General features: G+C 40.9%; 1 protein-coding gene across 1 annotated transcript; it reads left to right on the top strand.

Moving 5' to 3' along the window:
- The first annotated feature begins 196 nt into the window (after positions 1-196).
- On the top strand, positions 197-22,328 carry LOC139406875 (ubiquitin-conjugating enzyme E2 N-like). Its single transcript, XM_071150001.1, has 4 exons — positions 197-308; positions 14,374-14,620; positions 20,310-20,450; positions 20,963-22,328. The coding sequence occupies exons 1-4, from the start codon at positions 279-281 to the stop codon at positions 21,007-21,009; spliced, it is 465 nt and encodes a 154-aa protein (XP_071006102.1). The 5' UTR covers positions 197-278; the 3' UTR covers positions 21,010-22,328.
- Positions 22,329-22,462: the final 134 nt, after the last annotated feature.

Genomic DNA, 22,462 nt, shown 5'->3' with positions numbered 1-22,462 from the left:
CAGTAAGACTAACATGAAACGAAATTAATCACAGATGTTTACACAAACATCACTGACTTTGAGATTGGGATATGTCCAATCAATCACTGTCACGTATCATACCCATTAACCATAATAAAAGTACATTTTCCAAACTAGCTACATTTATTTACTTTACACTTTCAGGATGGTCTCATGACGCAAAATGAGCAGAACACCGGAAGAGGTGTGTGCGCGCCTTTCGCTGTCAATGCAAACGAAAGAGAAGAGTCACAGCTAAACCCCTCATTAAAGACAAGATGTCAGGACTGCCCCGTAGGATCATTAAGGTAACTAACTATTCATTGCTTTACGAATTACACAGACTATTGTTGTTGTCTATGACAGATTCATTATGTCCTAGCTAGCTAATCCTAAAATGCTCCGCGCTGTTCGTAATTTATTTAGCTTGCATTTGCCTCAGCTGCGAAATTACTTCCGTTTCGACCCTCTTCCTAATAAACGGAATAAAGGTGGGTTAAAAATACACCCACGCCTGTAAAAGATGGCAAATAAATGTCTTTTTTGTGATTGTTTATTCGTTAATACACTAAACACAGTGAATGTAGCATACTGACCAGAGTCTGAGAGAGTTAGCAATCAATATAACGTTAGCTTGCTAGTTAGTTATCTTAAACGTTAGCCAGCCAGTCACCCATTCCGCCCTTTCCAAATAGCTAGCTAACACTATATAGCAAGCAAACTCTATAGCTAGCCGTACATGTGTGTTGCAATGAATGCACAGTCAGACAGCCTACTCCCGTAACTGCCACAATATAAACGGTTGCAATCTTTATTTTGGGCTAAATTGCTCATGAGTATAAAGATACTTAGTGCTTAAGTATTAAAGGGTCAATTTAGCAGGCTATTGAGTTAGCATTTAGAACGTTACCATTGTGTGACAGATATTTCTTGTTAGGCCTCTGTTGCTAAGTTAGTTAGCTACCGTAAGTGGTGTTATAGGCAGAGGCCAGGGCATTAGCGGGATCTCAGTTTTATGATCTTAATTGAAATGGACGGTTCGATTCCCCTTACCAGTCATCACTTCGAATACAAGTTTATTGGTCTCGTACACAGATAGATTGCAGGTGTTATTGCAGGTGCAATTCTTAGCTATGTAGGGCAAGTTCATTTGAATTCAGTCACTTTTTGACAGCAAGCTCTTATTTTCGTCCAAAAAGTCCCTTTCTGAGCTTCTACAATGGGCAAATATGTGTGGGAGGTTTCGTTCAAATCAAAAGGGTTGTTGTCAAAAAGTGTAGATATTCCTTGAAGAAAACCAACTCATCCAACCCCCATGTCTCACTCATAATCTGTTCAAATGTTATTGGAGTTTTTACCCTTGTATGATGGCCTTGTATGATGACCCTTGTATGGAGGCCAGAGAGAGAAAGTGGTCTAAAATAAGTACAATTGCACAGCAGTGTGTCAATTAGGCTTGATTCTGTGCCAGAATGAAGGCTACCTGGCAGGTTCACTTTCCAGTTGAACTCATCTTCTCGAATCTGCAGGACATTAAACAATATAGAGGTGAGATAGATTTTGAGACATGACATGTAGTATTTTCATATTTTAGTATACGCTTTTCATATTAATGCATTTGCGTTTAATTCAGCTTGTGTCGTGCTAATTTTGCTTTTTGTGACATGTGGTAAAGATTTTGAAAACGACCACCACAACATGTAAAATCCTCAGGTTACTGCGAGAAAGCTGCACCACTCTGTCAACAGTGTTCTGTGCTTATTTTGGATGTATTAGGTTACGAAATTCAACTTTTTGGATATACTGGTAATGAAATGTTAAAGACCGCACTAAACAATACAGAATAAGCATATTTGTCTACATATATAATGTATTTTATCAATTTCATCACCAAAGCGTGTTTTCACTTACTCTGGGCAGAGTGGGTGGAAACCCTAAAAAGTAATTTAATTCACATAGATTTACCCACTAGCTAGTTCCAACACTGCAGTAGAATGTCTTGCAAATACAATACCATTACACCAGACTGAACTGGTCAAATGAACAATCCAGAGTAGAGATATCATAGTGAGCATGTGTCAGAATCCAGAATATTAATATGTTGTGTATATAGACATTAGACAGTATATCATTACGAAATATCTGATAAGAAAGAATGCTAGCTCATCATGTCACACCACAGCTGTCAGGGCTATAGGCCAAGACGCAGCAAATATTTCCGTTTAGCTAGCTTTGCTGACACGAGAAGTGGGACATCAATAGTCAATTTAATTTGACATACACATGAGTAAGTGATTAGGCCTAGATGCACCAGTATACTAGAGGTTCCTTACTTCCAGCATGTTCCCAGTGCACTTGGAGAAATTGTCACACAGCAATTGTCACTCCTAAAGCTGGTGTAGCATAAAGATCAGGTCCGGAGAGAGTTGTAAGATTGGTGCAGAGGTGAACATCATTCTATTAGTTATATACAGAGAACTTAAGCTATTGTACTATCACTTTGTGTGTTTAGAATTATTGTTTTGTTCTCACTCACTAGCCTAGTTCTCCGGTCTCTCCTTCCAGTCTAGGCAGTTTGTTTGCATGGGTTGACTGTCTTCACTCATTCACAGATCAATGAAGTCATGACTGTCTCTGCCCAGCATCTGCTCAGCCCGTGGACCACAGCGCCTTGTTTTCATTATCCCCCTGTCAAGTTGATGGCTCTCTGTTTCAGCACAGTCTAGGCTATGGTTGTGGATTCCAGAATATCTTGTAGCTAGTATATTTAAACTATAAAACAGTTGTTACTAGTTGGCTTCTATCCTACAATTGGTTTCAAATTTCAAATTTCGTGCACCTCCAAAAACATTGTGCCCCACACGAATGCTGTGCTTCATATTCCCAAGTTCATGTCCTCTGTCGTTGGTAGTCGTCATTGAATAAATGCAATTGTGCTAATAGAGAAAGGGGAATTCACACAGGTGGTGAGAGGGGTTGAGTAAGAGAGGGAACACGTAACATTGGTTGGAGGTGGTTGGAAAAGACGGGAGGGCTGAGAAGTTCTGGGAACTGTTCTCAGTGGGCTTGAGCCCCTGTGAGTGTGCGACTGGTCCGGGAGCCTCTCTTGTCTGTGTTTGGACTGTGTTTTTGTCTGTGGGTTATCTGAAACATTTCAGGAATCTCGCTCGGAGGTGCATTCAGGAAAAATAAAAAACAGCAGCATGTACAGTGGTTGATGATAGTCCACTCTCTTTTTGTTCCTCTTAGTTGTCTTTCTCTCAAAGGTATCTGTAGCTTTAGGGCAATAGCACTGTAATAGAATTACACTTTAATACATTTTTTCTTACCTTTAAAATCTATGCCAAACAAAAAACATTGATTTCAAAGTTTAACAAACCATACAACTCCATGCACAATAACTACTTTTAAGAAATGTCCACGGAAAAAATTACAAAAACTAATTTAGTGGTAACGGAATTACATTAAAATCTCCCTCAAGGATTTATGTGATAAGGTTCTGCAAAACCTTTTAAATATCTGCTCCAAATTAAGATTCAAAGATGTCTGCAGAAAGAACGGGGTGCCAGCTACAGTGCCTTGCAAAAGTATTCATTCCCTTGGCGTTTTAACCATTTTGTTGCATTACATCCTGTAATTTAAATAGATTTTTATTTGGATTTCATGTGATGGGCATACATAAAATAGTCAAAATTGGTAAAGTGAAATGAAAACTGAAGAGGTGAATACATATGTATTCACCCTTTTGCTATGAAGCCCCTAAATCAGATCTGTTGCTACCGATTACCTTTAGAAGGTACCTAATTAAAGTCCTCCTGTGTGCAATCTAAGTGTCACATGATCTCAATGTATATATACACCTGTTCCAAAAGGCCCCAGAGTCTGTAACACCAGTAAGCAAGGGGCACCACCAAGCAAGCGGCACCATGAAGACAAAGGTCGTCTCCAAACAGGTCAGGGACAAAGTCGTGGAGAAGTACAGATCAGGGTTGGGTTATAAAAAAATATCAGAAACTTTGAACATCCCACTGATCACCATTAAATTCATTATTAAAAAATGGAAAGAATATGGCACCACAACAAACCTGCCAAGAGCGGGCCACCCACCAAAACTCACATACCAGGCAAGGAGGGCATTAACCAGAGAGGCAGCAAAGAGACCAAAGATAACCCTGAAGGAGCTGCAAAGCTCCACAGCGGAGATTGGAGTATCTGTCCATAGGACCACTTTAAGCTGTACAGTGGCCAGAAAAAAAAAGACATTGCTTAAAGAAAAAAATATGCAAACACGTTTGGTGTTCGCCAAAAGGCATGTGGGAGACTCCCCAAACATGGAAGGTACTCTGGTCAGATGAGACTAAAATTGAGCTTTTTGGCCATCAAGGAAAATGCTATGTCTGGCACAAACCCCAACACCTCTCATCACTCCGAGAACACCATCCCCACAGTGAAGCATGGGGGTGACGGCATAAGGCTGTGGAGATGATTTTCATCGGCAGGAACAGGCAAACTGGTCAGAATTGAAGGAATGATGGATGGCACTAAATGCAGGGAAATTATTGAAGGAAACCTGTTTCAGTCTTCTGGAGATTTTAGACTGATGGAGATTCACCTTCCAGCAGAACAATGACCCGTAGCATACTGCTAAAGCAACACTCATGTAGTTTAAGGGGAAACATTTAAATGTCTTGGAATGGCCTAGTCAAAGCCCAGACCTCAATCCAATTGAGAATCTGTGGTATGACTTAAAGATTGCTGTACACCAGCGGAACCCATCCGACTTGAAGGAGCTGGAGCAGTTTTGCCTTGAAGAATGGACAAAAATCCCAGTGGCTAGATGTGCCAAGCTTATAGAGACATACCCCAGGAGACTTGCAGCTGTAATTGCTGCAAAAGGTGGCTCTACAAAGTATTGACTTTGGAGTGGTGAATAGTTATGCAATCTCAAGTTCTGTTTTTTTGTCTTATTTCTTGTTTGTTACACAAAATATATTTTGCATCTTCAAAGTGGTTGGCATGTAGTGTAAATCAAATGATACAAATCCACAAAAAAAAATCAATTTTAATTCCAGGTTGTAAGGCAACAAAATAGGAAAAATGCCAAAGGTCAAAGGAAATGGAAGGACTAACAGTACAGATGGATAGCAATTAAAACGGTACCATAGAGGCTCAGAATAAGTTAGAGGAAACAGAAATGGAGGAACGTATTCAAAAAGATCAAGAGTAATATATTATAAAAATAAAGCGAACGGGATGGAATATGGAGATAAAATGCAATTCTTTTTTAATCATGGAAATGCTACGAAAAATAATTAACTTGTTACAAATGACGGAGTCACCCATGATTCACCAAACAATATTTTTAAATAGTAAGTAAAGTACTTAAGGCATATGTTTTTGTTTGTCTCCTCCATCTCCACCATCTGATTTCATTATAACTGAAACAGGATCCATGTGGTAAATATAAAGATCCAGTCCGTTTACAAAATTGGAGGCCTCTTACACTGTTGTGATACAAAAATACTAGCAAAATGCTTAGCGCATAGAATTAAAAATGGCATTGTCGGACATTATTAATCCTAATCAGACAGTTTTTTTTTTTACATGGACGATACATTGGAGATATAAGGCAAGTACTGGAAACAATAGAACATTATGAAAAACTGGGAAACCAGGCCTGGTATTCATAGCTGGCTTTAAAAAGTCCTTTGATAAAGTACGACTGGAGTTTCTATTTAAATGCCTGGAATATTTACATTTTGGAGAATCTCTCATAAATAAAATGGGTTAAAGTTATATGTATGGTAACTAGGGACGCACCAATATGACGTTTTTGTCCGATATCTGATATTTTCCTTGCCAAAAAAATGATAGATAACCGATATTTAACATTTGTGTCCTTTTTTAAGCATTATAGTGCAGTTAAATAGTTAACACACACACGGACGCAGCGGTCTAAGGCAATGCATCTCAGTGCAAGAGGCGTCACTACAGTCCTTGGTTTCGAATCCAGGTTCTGTCACATCCGGCCGTGATTGGGAGTCCCATAGGGCGATGCACAACGGGTTTGGACGTAATTGTAAATAAGAATTTGTTCTTAACTGACTTGCCTAGTGAAGTAAAGGTTACACACACGCACACCACACTGACCAAAAAGTTATTTTGTTGGCATTTACGTATGTCCCCATTACCAATAAAACATAATCAAAACCTATATCTTTCACTTACTTGCTGTGCTGTTTCGTTGTTCATTTGTTCAGTCTCAATCAGGATTTTATTATACATGTCAAGTAGTGAAATTTCAGCTCTGTCTGTCCGTGGCGCCTCTTCCTCGGTGCGCACTGTCACGTCCGTGTCCATATTTTCCAGCTGTGTATGTAACGTTTCACATAAACCCTGTTTCTGTGGGAGGGGGAAAAAAATTAAGGAACTTGTCTGTCGGCCCTGCATTGAAGACCAAAATTGGTTAAAGAAAATTGTGATGAATATAAAAATAAACCACTTTATTTTAAGGACCAAAACATTGACAGCTGTGCCATATAGATTGCAAAATAGTTGGCAAGAGTTTTTCGATGTACAGATTCCATGGCACATGGTTTATGAACTGATAAGCAAAACGATGCCAGATTCAAAACTTTGAATTTTTCAATTGAAATTATTATACAAAATTCTTGCAACCAATTGAATGTTATATATGGGGGGGATACAACCTTCCCAGTTCTGCAGGTTTTGCTGTGAAGAGACTGAATTATTAGATCATTTGTTTTGGTACTGTCCATATGTAGCTTGTTTTTGGTCACAGGTCCAGGAATGGCTGAAGAATTGCAACATTTACCTGGAGCTAACGCTGCAGATAGCAGTACTGGGTGATTTGAAAAGTCGTAGTCAATCGATCAATAATATAATACTTTTAGCAAGACTATTTATTTATTTAATTTACAATCTGTAGAAAATGAGAATAGAAAGGTTCAGAACTTTTGTGACGCATCACAGCACAATATATGGCGAATATAAATCCAATATAGATGGGAGGGGTTGAATGAAACTGAAAGGTGGGACTAACAAGATAGTATATTTTACATTTGTTGTGTCTGTAAAATGTATGTAAGTAAAGAACTTTTGTGAAACAGCACAGTTAAAAATATATGGCAAATAAAAATCAAACTGGATGGGCATCAGAAATGGATGGGAGAGGTTGAGGGTATTGTATTTTCTACATTGTACAACAATAGTGAAGACATCAAAACTATGGAATAACACATGGAATCATGTTGTAACCAAAAAAGTGTTAAACAAATCAAAATAAATGTTATATATACAGTGCCTTGCGAAAGTATTCGGCCCCCTTGAACTTTGCGACCTTTTGCCACATTTCAGGCTTCAAACATAAAGATATAAAACTGTATTTTTTTGTGAAGAATCAACAACAAGTGGGACACAATCATGAAGTGGAACGACATTTATTGGATATTTCAAACTTTTTTAACAAATCAAAAACTGAAATTGGGCGTGCAAAATTATTCAGCCCCCTTAAGTTAATACTTTGTAGCGCCACCTTTTGCTGCGATTACAGCTGTAAGTCGCTTGGGGTATGTCTCTATCAGTTTTGCACATCGAGAGACTGACATTTTTTCCCATTCCTCCTTGCAAAACAGCTCGAGCTCAGTGAGGTTGGATGGAGAGCATTTGTGAACAGCAGTTTTCAGTTCTTTCCACAGATTCTCGATTGGATTCAGGTCTGGACTTTGACTTGGTCATTCTAACACCTGGATATGTTTATTTTTGAACCATTCCATTGTAGATTTTGCTTTATGTTTTGGATCATTGTCTTGTTGGAAGACAAATCTCCGTCCCAGTCTCAGGTCTTTTGCAGGTTTTCTTCCAGAATGGTCCTTTATTTGGCTCCATCCATCTTCCCATCAATTTTAACCATCTTCCCTGTCCCTGCTGAAGAATAGCAGGCCCAAACCATGATGCTGCCACCACCATGTTTGACAGTGGGGCTGGTGTGTTCAGCTGTGTTGCTTTTACGCCAAACATAACGTTTTGCATTGTTGCCAAAAAGTTCAATTTTGGTTTCATCTGACCAGAGCACCTTCTTCCACATGTTTGGTGTGTCTCCCAGGTGGCTTGTGGCAAACTTTAACCGACACTTTTTATGGATATCTTTAAGAAATGGCTTTCTTCTTGCCACTCTTCCATAAAGGCCAGATTTGTGCAATATACGACTGATTGTTGTCCTATGGACAGAGTCTCCCACCTCAGCTGTAGATCTCTGCAGTTCATCCAGAGTGATCATGGGCCTCTTGGCTGCATCTCTGATCATTCTTCTCCTTGTATGAGCTGAAAGTTTAGAGGGACGGCCAGGTCTTGGTAGATTTGCAGTGGTCTGATACTCCTTCCATTTCAATATTATCGCTTGCACAGTGCTCCTTGGGATGTTTAAAGCTTGGGAAATCTTTTTGTATCCAAATCCGGCTTTAAACTCCTTCACAACAGTATCTCGGACCTGCCTGGTGTGTTCCTTGTTCTTCATGATGCTCTCTGCGCTTTTAACGGACCTCTGAGACTATCACAGTGCAGGTGCATTTATACGGAGACTTGATTACACACAGGTGGATTGTATTTATCATCATTAGTCATTTAGGTCAACATTGGATCATTCAGAGATCCTCACTGAACTTCTGGAGAGAGTTTGCTGCACTGAAAGTAAAGGGGCTGAATAATTTTGCACGCCCAATTTTTCAGTTTTTGATTTGTTAAATAAGTTTGAAATATCCAATAAATGTCGTTCCACTTCATGATTGTGTCCCACTTGTTGTTGATTCTTCACAAAAAAATACAGTTTTATATCTTTATGTTTGAAGCCTGAAATGTGGCAAAAGGTCGCAAAGTTCAATGGGGCCGAATACTTTCGCAAGGCACTGTATATAGCCACCCGTTGCCTTGATTCTCTCAACCAGCTTGAAGGAGTTCCCACATGCTGAGCACTTGTTGGCTGCAACCATCTGTTGGGTTGAGGTCGGGTGATTGTGGAGGCCAGGTCATCTGATGCAGCACTCCATCACTCTCATTCTTGGTCAAATAGCCCTTACACAGCCTGGAGGTGTGTTTTGGATCATTGTCCTGTTGAAAACAAATGATAGTCCCACTAAGCGCAAACCACATGGGAAGGTGAATCGCTGTGGTAGCCATGCTGGTTAAGTGTGCCTTGAATTCTAAATAAATGACAGTGTCACCAGCAAAGCACCATCACATCACCTCCTCCATGCTTCATGGTAGTAACCGCACATGCAGAGATCATTCCTTCACCTACTCTGTGTCTCACAAAGACACGATGGATTGAACCAAAAATCTCAAATTTGGACTCCTCAGACAGATTTCCACCGGTCTATTTGTCCATTGCTCGTGTTTCTTGGTCCAAGCAAGTATCTCTTCTTATTGGTGTCCTTTTAGTACCGTTTGTTTTGCACTCTCTTCTGAACAGTTGATGTTGAGATGCGTCTGTTCCTTTTATTTGGGCTGAAATCTGAGGTACAGTTATTCTAATGAATGTATCCTCTGCAGCAGAGGTAACTCTGGGTCTTCCTTTCCTGTGGCGGTCCTCATGAGACAGTTTCATCATAGCGCTTGATGGTTGTTGCGACTGTACTTGAAGAAACTTTCCAAGTTCTTGTAATTTTCCAGATTGCCTGACCTTCATGTCTTAAATTAATGATGGACTGTCGTTTCTCTTTGCTTATTTAAGCTGTTCTTGCAATAATATGGACTTCGTCTTTTACCAAATAGGGCTATGTTCTGTATACCACCCCTACCTTGTCACAACACAGCTGATTGACTCAAATGCATTAAGAAGGAAATAAATTCTACAAATGAACTTTTAACAAGGTACACCTGTTAATTGAAATGCATTCCAGGTGACTACCTGGTTGAGAGAATGCCAAGGGTGTACAAAGCTGTCATCAAGGCAAAGGGTGGCTACTGAAGAATCTCAAATATATATATATATATATATATATATATATATATATATATATATATATATATTTTTTTTTAAATTTATTTAACACTTTTGGTTGCTACATGATTCCTTATGTGTTGTTTCATAGTTTTGATGTCTTCATTATTATTCTACAATGTAGAAAATAGTAAAAAAATAAAGAAAAAACCTTGAATGATAAGGTGTCCAAACTTTTGACTGGTACTGTAGCTGATATGAGAGAGCGTGAAAATTAAATTAAACCGATTGGAGATCTTACAACTAGACATCAAGGAAATGTTCATTTTTGAGAATACAACACATGCACATTAGAGACAGAACCCCTTACCCTCTTTATTGCAGGATTGTGATCATCGACACTAGTTCAATTTGAATACTAGTTTAACAATTAAAACAGTTTAAACACATCAAAGAATCAACACTTCAAAATGTACAAACAAGTTAACTCGTATGTAGTCTAAACAACAAAAGAACATTGAGTAGTAACTATTACACTATTATTACTGAAGCATCATTTCAGGTGAAGAAAAACTCCATACCAGTGGTGGCCAACCTTGCTCCACTGATCCCTATCTACTGGGTGAGCAGACTTCTATTCCAGCCCAACAATAGCACACTTGATTATCAACTCATTAGATTTGATAAGTTGAATCAGATGTGTTATTGCTGGGCTGAAACAGAACCCTGCACATTCAGAGGACCTCCAGCAGGGTTGGCATGCTCCAATTGTAGTAGGTTTATACATTGTGTTTGATGTTTAACTGTATTTTTGTATACAATGTTTGCTAACATAGGTAGACCTACACATATAACCCATGGCATATAGGATATACCCAAGCTTTCTTGGGATATTCACTGGGACCTCTCTTCATCTGCAAACAGGCTTTCACAGCTTTTCATATCGGAGGAAAGAAAACATCACAGAGAAACAGGCTTCATTATACAGCACTGTTATATTATGTTGCTAATATCTGTCCTCAAAGAGAGGGACTGGAACTAGAGAATATTTTCATAATGTCCTCCCACAAAGTTACCTGCCCTATCCAGTAGCTAACCTTTGGTTTCCCAAACTCGATCCTGGGTCCCCCCTGGGTTCACATTTTGGTTTTTGACCCTAGCACTACACAGCTGATTCAAATAATCAAAGCTTGAAGATGAGTTGGTTATTTGAATCAGCTGTGTAGTGCTGAGGCAAAAACCAAAACGTGCCCCAGGACCAGGTTTGAGAAACCCTTGCCTAGGCTATCCAGTAGGCTATACGCTCCCTTTACTGACAGCTGGAGCTGCAATTTCATCCTCTTCCATGGCTGTTATCCAATGCATTTGGAGACTGTTTTAAATGTACAATGATTACATCAAGATAGCTTCCTTTTAGCTAGCTGATTATATTTGATTAACTTAGCTATACAGTGTAAAGTTACCTAGCTACCAACTTGAGTTAGCCTACAAAGTGGCCTACAGTAGCAGGCTAGTTAGCTAATAATAGGTCGAAGGAATTGTCCGTAGAGCTCTGAGACAGGATTGTGTCAAGGCACAGATCTGGGGAAGGGTACAAAAAAAATTCTGCAGCATTGAAGGTCCTCAGGAACACAGTGGCCTCAATCTACACAAAGCAAAAACAGTTTTGTAGAAATTTCTGCAAATGGAAATATCATATTTATGTAAGTATTCAGACCCTTTACTCAGTACTTTGACGCACCATTGGCAGCGATCGCAGCCTTGAGTCTTCTTGGGTATGACGCTACAAGCTTGGCACACCTGTATTTGGGGAGGTTCTCTGCAGATCCTCTCAAGCTCTGTCAGGTTAGATGGGGAGTGTTGCTGCACAGCTATTTTGAGGTCTCTCCGGAGATGTTTGATCGGGTTCAAGTCCGGGCTCTGGCTGGACCACTCAAGGACATTCAGAGACTTGTCCCGAAGCCACTCCTGCATTGTCTTGGCTGTGTGCTTAGGGTCGTTGTCCTGTTGGAAGGTGAACCTTCGCACTAGTCCATGGAACCTGCTCCAGAGTGCTCAATGATCTTTCTGTACTTTGCTCCGTTCATCTTTCCCTTGGTCTCCCAGTCCCTGCCGCTGAAAAACATCCCCACAGCATGATGCTGCCACCACCATGCTTCCCCGTAGGGATGGTGCCAGGTTTCCTCCAGACATAACACTTGGCATTCAGGCCAAAGAGTTCAATCTTGGTTTCATCAGACCAAAGAATCTTGTTGTTCATGGTTAGAGTCCTTTAGGTGCCTTTTGGCAATCTACAAGCGGGCTGTCATGTGCCTTTTACTGAGAAGTGCTGCAGAGATGGTTGTCCTTCTGGAAGTTTCTCCCATCTCCACAGAAGAATTCTGGAGCCATATCAGAGTGACCATCGGGTTCTTGGTCACCTCCCTGACCATGGCCCTTCTCTCCCGATTGCTCAGTTTGGCCGGGCAGACAGCTCTAGGGAGAGTCTTTGAAACTACAAACTTCTATTTTTAAGAATGATGGAGGCCACTGTGTTCTTGGGGACCTTCACTGCTGTAGACATTATTTGGTACCCTTCCCCAGGTTTTTGCTCTGACATGCACTGACAACTGTGGGACCTTATATAGACAGGTGTGTGCCTTTCCAAATCATGTAACATGAATTGAATATACAACAGGTGGTAAATCAAGTTGTAGAAACATCTCAAGGATGATCAATGGAAACAGGATGCACGTGAGCTCAATTTCGAGTCTCATAGAAAATGGTCTGAATACATATGTAAACAAGGTGTTTTATTTTTATACATTTGCAAGACTTTCTAAATGGTTTTTGCTTTGTCATTTTGGGGTATTGTTTGTAGATGGATGAGGGGAAAAAAATATTCGGTGCTGTAAAGTAACAAAATGTGGAAAATGTCACGGGTCTGAATATTTCCCGAATGCACTTTATTGGTATTTTAGGCTACTATGGGAAAATTAGTAGGCTAATGAAGAGGCCTAGTCCTGTAAGAGTCCATCTTTGTTGCTGCACCTGTCACAGGTGTCACCCTGCCTCTTGCGTTACCATAAGGCCGTATCAGATTGCTTATGCTCAGTCATGTTGAGCCAGGGCCTAAAATTAACACCCACCACCTGTCGATTTTGTCATTGGCGTGTAAAATGTTTATTTCACCAGCCACGTTGGCGGGGGTAGGGGCACCACAGTGTGAGCATTTCACTCACATTTGTTTTGTAAAAATAGTCAAGTATGATCACGTTTACAGTAAATAAATGCTGCAGTAGCAGTTTTCAAAGTAGTTCCCCCGTTTTTGTTTCATGGCTGGTAAATTAATCGCACAAACTACGAATCCTATATAGCCTATCCCACCTTGCGCTGCAACACTGCCTGGCTGGTGTGCCTGGCTGGTGTGCCTGGCTGGTGTGCCTGGCTGGTGTCTGTGCGCACTTATTAAAGAGCTGTGCACTGGTATAAAATTAGCTCTAATTTACTTGAAACGAAAGTCTACTGATGTGAGACTTTGTTTCTTGGCTATTTACATTTTGTTCATAAACTAGGTTGTTTTTCTGTTTTTGAGTTTCAAATGCTAGGGAAGAGAAGACAACGCTTCTACTAGTAAGACTCAATCTCACAGGTAGAAACATGACTCCAGTCGCGCTACCACGGTAACCTCCCAGCCTTAAAAGGGCAGGTGAACATTTTTGTCTCATCTGTGACATTTTGGTTAAAAGACTCTGGTCACAAAAAATGTATTATTCAATATACCACGTTAGTTACTTCTTACTAGTAATACATATATTGTTTTCAAAACATTACATAGCATGCACATCTTTTGTTATGTTTTGTTGGTGTAATCTTTGCGCCCCAAAATATTTTGGTGGTTAAAAAATCTGAGGTGCCTTTGTGTGGGAGAGCGGTAGGGATGGCGGGGACAGGAATTCCATAATTTTCTATAGTTTTAGGGATATATTTTATTCTCATGTCTTATCTTATTTGAATGTTTTCCTGACATCAGCCTACTACAGTGGAGGCCCTAGTTGTCACCTGGGTTGTATTCATTAGGAAAACATTTTGGAAAGTTTTGCATCAGAAAACAAAAATGTCGACTTAGCTGCCTGATATTCTGCTTTAGACTGTATTGCAGCCAACTATAGAGCCACTAAGCGTAGTGACGCACTGCTAGCTGCCTCGTAGGAGGCGTGGGCCAGGATAGGTTAGATGTTTTGGGTTGTAGGTAATGTCTTTGAAAGATTGATCAGTCCTAACACTGAAATTAAAATGTTCTGGTCGATTTTCTTAGTATTGTAAGGGATGAGTAAGCAGTGGAACAAACGTACGAATGTGCCTGCTGAACAATGGTTATCACCACAAGATTTGCATCTAGGCCTAACTCTGTTTGTATGTATGTCGTTTGTCAGGAGACTCAGCGTTTGATGGCGGAGCCTGTCCCAGGCATCAAGGCGGAGCCTGACGAAGGTAACGCCCGCTACTTCCATGTGGTCATCGCCGGGCCCCAGGACTCGCCCTTTGAAGGCGGCACGTTTAAACTCGAACTCTTTCTTCCCGAGGAATACCCCATGGCAGCTCCCAAAGTACGCTTTATGACCAAAATATACCACCCCAACGTAGACAAGCTGGGAAGAATATGTCTAGACATATTGAAAGGTAAGGGCCGCTTGACTTGCGTCATTTTACACCGACATGGTAGCCTGACATCCAAACTGATTTAGCTGTTTCACTGTTGTTTCTGTTCAGGTTAAGTTCATCAACAGTGGGCCGCGTTACTTGCATATGCACCTAAATATTTTGCTGTGCGACCTGGAATTTTTATTTAGGAGCGCCTAGAATAAAAATCACCAAGATAGTTGTTCCAATTATTACTTCACTGGCCCCTTAGTGCCACTGAGAATACACTGAGCACATTTATGACAGTCATGCTTGCACCATTACTACAAATAAATAAAAAAATCATTGTGCTCCTAAATGTCTTTGTGCGCTCCTACATTGTTCAACGTAGGCGCACACACGCTCCTTGCAAAAAATAAGTGGCAGGTTTTGAAAAAACTGTTAATTTGTCAATGCAACATGGCTTCTTGAACACATAATATTTAGACAGGTTGTTAGCAAAAACATGGCAAATTATGTCCTGTAAGCATTTTTAAAAATGTGGTAGCAGGTGCAGCTGATACAAGGACAGAGATTCCTTTCATCCCCCTAACACTGTACCCAAACCGGCCGTGCGCAAATTGATTTTGTCCCCCCACACCAAACGCGATCACGACACACAGGTTGAAATATCAAAACAAACTCTGAACCAATTATATTACTTTGGGGACAGGTCAAAAGCATTAAACATTTTATGGTAATTTAGTTAGCAAGTTTGCAGTTGCTAGCTAATTTGACCTATTTAGCTAACTTGCTGTTGCTAGCTATTTTGTCCTGGGATATAAACGTTTTTTAAGTTTTTATTTAACCTTTATTTAACCAGGTAGGCTAGTTGAGAACAAGTTGTCATTTGCAACTGCGACCTGGCCAAGATAAAGCATAGCAATTCGACACATACAACAACAGAGTTACACATGGAATAAACAAAACATAGTCAATAATACAGTAAAACAAAAAGTCTATATACAGTGAGTGCAAAGGAGGTAAGATAAGGGAGTTAAGGCAATAAATAGGCCATGGTGGCGAAGTAATTACAATATAGCAATTTAACACTGGAATGGTAGATGTGCAGAAGATGAATGTGCAAGTAGAGATACTGAGGTGCAAAGGAGCAAGATAAATAAATTCTGTATGGAGATAGGTAGGTAGATGGGCTATGCGCAGTGATCTGTGAGCTGCTCTGACAGCTGGTGCTTAAAGCTAGTGAGGGAGATGTGAGTCTCCAGCTTCAGAGATTTTTGCAGTTCGTTCCAGTCATTGGCAGCAGAGAACTGGAAGGAAAGACAACCAAAGGAGGAATTGGCTTTGGTGGTGACCAGTGAGATATACCTGCTGGAGCGCGTGCTACAAGTGGGTGCTGCTATGGTGACCAGTGAGCTGAGATAAGGCGGGGCTTTACCTAGCAGAGACTTGTAGATAACCTGTAGCCAGTGGGTTTGGCACTGTGATAGACTGCATCCAGTTTGTTGAGTAGAGTGTTGGTGGCTATTTTATAGATGACATCACTGAAGTCGAGGATCGGTAGGATGGTCAGTTTTACGAGGGTATGTTTGGCAGCATGAGTGAAGGATGCTTTGTTGCGAAATAGGAAGCCAATTCTAGATTTAATTTTGGATTAGAGATGCTTAATATGAGTCTGGAAGGAGAGTTTACAGTCTAACCAGACACCTAGGTATTTGTAGTTGTCCACGTATTCTAAGTCAGAGCCGTCCAGAGTAGTGATGCTGGACTGGCGAGCAGGTGCAGGCAGTGATCGGTTGAATAGCATGCATTTAGCTTTCCCTGCGTTTTAGAGCAGGTGGAGGCCATGGAAGGTGAGTTGTATGGCATTGAAGCTCGTCTGGAGGTTAGTTAAGTGTCCAAAGAGGGGCCAGAAGTATACAGAATGGTGTCGTCTGCGTAGAGGTGTACCAGAGAATCACCAGCAGCAAGAGCAACATCATTGATGTTTCCAGAGAAGAGAGTCGACCCGAGGATTGAACCCTGTGGCACCCCCATAGACAGCCAGAGGTCCAGACAACAGGCCCTCCGATTTGACACACTGAACTCTGTCTGAGAAGTAGTTGGTAAACCAGGCGAGGCAATCATTTGAGAAAGCAAGGCTGTCGAGTCTGCCAATAAGAATGTGGTGATTGACAGAGTCGAAAGCCTTGGCCAGGTCGATGAATACGGCTGCACAGTAATGTCTCTTATCGATGGCGGTTATGATGCCGTTTAGGACCTTGAGCGTGGCTGAGGTGCACCCATGACCAGCTCTGAAACCAGATTGCATAGCGGAGAAGGTACGGTGGGATTCGAAATGGTCGGTAATCTGTTTGTTAACTTGGCTTTCGAAGACCTTAGAAACGTTGAACTGTTATGTTACCTGAAATGTACTCAATTAATCCACACACAAAATGGTCATCCGAATCGTTTCTTGTCATCTCTCCTCCTTCCAGGCTTTTTCTTCTTTGGACTTTGTGGCGATTGGCGTCTAACTTTCATAGTTACCACAACAACCGACCAAACTCAGTTAATCTTTCAATCACTCACATGGGTATCTGCTTCTACAAACCAATGAGGAGATGGGAGGCAGGACTTGCACCCCGTTCAGCGTCACAAATAGAACTGACTTCTATTTTAGCGCTTGGCAACGCAGATGCTTGTTGGCGCAATAATTGAATAACGCATGTTTACATTTTATTTATTCGACGCGATTGGTGTGGTCTGCATGTAATAGGTTAGTGTTAGGAAGGGATTATCTGATTCTAGGTCTGACATTTAGAGACATCTACCCTTTTCTGGAAATATCAAAAATATATTTGACCTGTTTTATTATCGAAAGTATTTATGTACAATCCAGTTAATCATATCATCATCTGACTGATAACAGATAGCTAGGCCTGGGCAGTATACAGTATTTGACCAAATCCGGTATTGATGCACGCATCGGTTTTGGTTTTTACCTTTCCTTCTATAACAGTATTTCAATGTTTGGTTTGTTGAATGTGATATGCTACTCTGCCGTGTGTAGCGTCTGTTTTTATAGTTTTCTCGCTGCTTAAGTCGTCTCTCTCCGCTCTCCCGAAGCGTGCAATTGCAGCCTGCAATTCGGGGCATTCCTGCATGCAGTAACCCATCTTTGTAACATATTTAAACTAGGACAGGCAGGAGGTAGGGGTGCCCCAGTACAGTATATGACATTAATGCACAATAACATTGGTGCCAGCAGCCAATAAACCCCACAGTAGAAGTGTGGGGGGCGAAAACGGTATCTAGCTAGCTGTACACCGGTAGACAGTGTCCTTCGTACCCGCCTGTCGGGCAGTGTTTTCACGTAATTCTGTTAGCCACGCAAGGGCAGGTGTTCGGCAGGCGAGAGCAAAGGAAACTGTGCTAGTTTAGCAAGCTAGGCCAGTACACAGCAGGCCTACCGCCAGCATAGCAGGTGGGGGCTACACCGTGTGCTAACTAGTTAGCTAGTATACGGCATCGCCCCAGCCTGCTGTGCTGGCGAATGGTTTATAGTGTCCTTCGCGGTCGCCTGTCGGACACTGTTTTCCCACAGTTCTGTTAACAATGGTGAGAGCAGGTGTGAGAGCAGGCGAAAACAAAGGACGCTGTCTACCGGTGTCAACCCTGCTAGCTAGTAAGGAGGACTCTGGGAGGCGGGGGCGAGAAATCTCAGGAATAGACGCATGCAGGAATGACCCGGGCTGCAGTTACACATTGTCTTGCTCTCTCCATGCCGCTTTCCACACAGATCAAGCCCCGCCTCCTGCCACTCAAGCAGCGCAGAAGGCTGGCAGTAGTTGCTCATCCACTTGTATTCAGTCTGCATGGTCAATGCAGACCATGCAACATGTTGATGACAACGATGCAGATTTTCTGCTTTGCTTCTTAGTACAAATACACAAGGGTTATATAATTGCACTTAGTTTGTGTATCTTACTGTCTGCAAACAGCTAGTTTGTCTTTTCCTAGCAAGTTGTGGCTAACAAATCGTTTTAGCAGCTAATGTTTATTGCTAGTTAGCTGGCTAGCTAACTAATAAATGTACTGAGTCAGAGCCAACGTAGCTAACTAATACAGCCTGATACATAAATCCACATTTTGGGGGGGTGCAAAAGTATCTTCTAAATAAAAGAGGAATAGGCTAAGCATGAATATGTTAGCTTCATTAAGTAGCTAATAGAAAACAGTTAATGTAGCCGAAGATTATAGGGTCCCCTAGGAAACACTGACCAATGAGTTCCTACCCTATCATAATAACGCCGCCCTGGGTTTTTCAATCTTTATCATGTCAAACAGGACTGTATTCAAAGTGCCCGCTATTATATACTATCTACCTCATTTTCGAATGTTGCTATGGGCACAGTCAAACAACAGGAAGTGAGGGATTCGGGTTCCACTTTACTTCCCTACAGAAGCCTGGCAGTGGAAAACTTGCCAGAGTAAATTATTTGAGTCAATTTTATAGAGTATAAAAGTCAAGTAAATAAGTATGTGTTGTTTTTATATTTCATTTAAGTTCGCTAACTAAAGCTAGACTTACTAGTAGGCTATTTCTGTTGTGATGATAACGTTAGTTGTGTTGTCAAGAGTTAAGGCCCGGGCCATCCACCAAGCCAATAACTAAAGGTAACTATAATGAAATACTATATGCTACATAACTATAAAAGCATCCACACTAGAGGAAAGCTTGTTTATTGTTCTACAGTCCTACACCTGTCAATCCACTGATCAACACATCCTTCTGCACGCTGCCTATTATTCAAGTGTTAACACAAGACCATTTATGAGGTCACATTAGCAGGACCGTAATATGGTGTATTTTGACACGATGTATCAGCTAATTTCTTGTGGCGTTGCATATGAATTATGATAATGCAGGAGCACTGAGGAAGTTGTCCATAGTTTCCACTTTTGGCGTGCGTATTTTAAGTGTTAAAAAAATGAGGTGGATAAAATTATAATAACTATTCTATTTACATCATTTCAACAGTTCACCCAAGTGTTTTGATCAAAGTTAAATTACAATTGCAATATTTGGTTAAAAATAACACGGATTATTATTTTTTGCCTAAATTGTGCAGCTCTACGTGGCAGTGTGGAAAGGATCTCAAATGAGTGCAGAATGGAGAAAGACTCATTTCGAAATTGCTTAGAATGTATGTGTTGCCACTCTAGGGTCATGCACTACTCACAAAGCAATATTTGAACTTGTATTATTCAAAAACATCAAATAGCATCAACATTTAGAAAAATATTGTGATATGATATTTCGGCCTTATCGCTCAGTCCTAACGGATACAGGGGAGATGAGACGTCTTTAACTGTCTGTCACACCGCTGCAGCTTCTCTGTATGTCTGTCATACACATCAGTGAGTTCAGGCTCGTTAGTGGATCAGGCCTGGGAATTGTATCCTGCCATATACCCACTGCATTAGAATCATGTTTGACCTGCGAGCGCTATGAGGGATTTTCCTTTTTAATCTCGCCCAAAAGATCAAGGGCTTCTCAGATTCAACTTTTGACCTCCCACTCAAGCCGCATATCCCATTGCTGCGACATGCCCCCATCGCTCAAAATGGATACATGGCTCAAACTTCTCTTCCTCCCTCTCTCCCCTTTTTCTCCTCCCTTTATCACTCACTTTCTCCCCCTCATTTGTACTTTTTTGTTTTCTTATAAAATCTCCTTCCACAGATAAATGGTCTCCAGCCTTACAGATCCGCACAGTCCTGCTATCAATCCAGGCATTACTAAGCGCTCCTAACCCTGATGATCCTCTAGCGAATGACGTTGCGGAGCAGTGGAAATCCAATGAAGCTCAAGCCATAGAGACAGGTGAGTCTTGATGAAGCCTGGCTCTGAGCGGTGAACTCCTCAAATGCACTCCTACTCACTCACCACACCCACTTGCCTCAGTCATGTTCGTTATGGCACACAACAGAAAGGTTTCTCCCTATTTCAGTCCATGTTCTTGTGTGTTTGGTGCCCAGTGAACAAAACCTTGTTCAAATTTTACACAGTAGCTCAGTTTCTCAATGCAGCCTACTGTTCAGCCAATCCAACACTGATTAATATTGGTGCTGATGCTCTATCTTACTGGTAACTTTAGATGCTACACCTTATGAACTCATGACTTCTTTTGATATAAACATTTAATTTGTATATTGTAGCTTTTTTACCCTGTGGCCTATCCTGCAAAGCAAGTACAAATGTGATGAAGTTACAACTTGAAGACTCACGGATTCTAGCAAAAAAACAATAAATAACTCACTAATAAATAACTCACAATAACTGACTCACTACACTTGCTTTCTGAGCTCATCTCTCTCCCTTATTTTGTGTTGCAGCCCGGACATGGACCAGGCTTTACGCTCAGAACAACATAGAAGTGTAGAAAAGGTGAAAAAAGCGGAGAGAAACCAAGCGGGAAGTCAGTGTGAACACACATTCCTCATCTTCTGCCAAGACCTCTTCTTCTACCTAATTCATGTGCATTTAAAGGACACCATATTGGAGGGGGGATGTAATAAAAAAAAAAAGTGAAAAAAAGACCAGTGAATTTGATATAAATGCTCATAAGAGAAATTGAAAAGCCTGACTTGTCGTCTTTGTCATAATTCACTACTGTTCAGATGCATCGGCAGATCTGACTCACCACCTGGTTCTTTTTCCATTCATTTTGGAGGAAACCAGCAACATCCGCTTTAATGAGCTTCGTACAAAAAAATATATAAAGAAATAAGTGTCTATCCCATGTCTGTTTCATAGGGGAGGGTAAGATTTATTGTCCAAGATTTGCCTAACTTTTTACTTTTCTTTTAACTTTGTTGTCGCTCGTGATGCTGGTTGTTTATTGAAAGCAGCTGATTAACCCCAGGTAGACACACCCTTTGAGACAGACTATAGATGGACTCATTCCTCTATAGAAGGCCTACTAGCAAAACAACAACCTAGCTCCTGCTAAACCACATCTCTGACTTGAACATTAAATACAAGTAACAATATAATGACTAAACAATTAATCTGAGCCTGCCATCACGTTTAACTGTTGCAACCGCTGTCGATGTAGAGACCCTAAAGTAGGCTTGGAGAGCAGTAGGGATGGCGGGGACAGGAATTCCATCATTTTCTATAGTTTTAGGGATATATTTTATTCTCATGTCTTATCTTATTTGAATGTTTTCCTGACATCAGCCTACTACAGTGGAGGCTGGTGGGAGGAGCTATAGGAGGACAGTATCATTGGAATGGAATCAATGGAACGTATCAAACATATGTAAACCATGTCGCTACTACTACTGACTCTCTGGCTACATGGCTCTTTTAGCTTCTTTTTCTTCCTGTTTGTCACAATCTAATGTTATAAGACACAACGATTGACTTCCTCCCCATGGCATTTATTTCAGAAAATAATAGGGGGGGGGGGGGGGGGTGCATTGGAGTTGTCAGTTCGGTAGTCTGTGCTGAGGGGAATTGTGTTCGAAGGGGTTGTGGGGAGGTAGAGGGTGAGGGGAGATTGGGGGTAAGGGAATGGGGAGATAACTGAACAATATTTGTCAATATTTGTTTTTGGTTTGAAAAGTATTTTCAGTTCCATGTATATTCATTATTTCTATTGACTGGAAAAATGGTTACCTGCTCACTGAATGGTATGAAAACAGTCCACCGGTATTCTTTTTTTCTGTAAATAAAATCTGTTGATTAATAAGAAAATATTGTAAGCCTTTGTTTTTGAAGTAAGGACAGTAGGTTAGGATTTTTTGGCATATCCTCAATTCTGTCATTGAATACATTGAACTCAACAGGTCAGATTAAACCGTGAACAATGACTGCCCTCAGATGAGTAG

The sequence above is a fragment of the Oncorhynchus clarkii genome, chromosome 1 (assembly GCF_045791955.1).
Source record: "Oncorhynchus clarkii lewisi isolate Uvic-CL-2024 chromosome 1, UVic_Ocla_1.0, whole genome shotgun sequence".
NCBI classification, from domain to species: Eukaryota; Metazoa; Chordata; class Actinopteri; order Salmoniformes; family Salmonidae; genus Oncorhynchus; species Oncorhynchus clarkii.
This window is presented reverse-complemented; position numbering and strand designations above follow the sequence as displayed.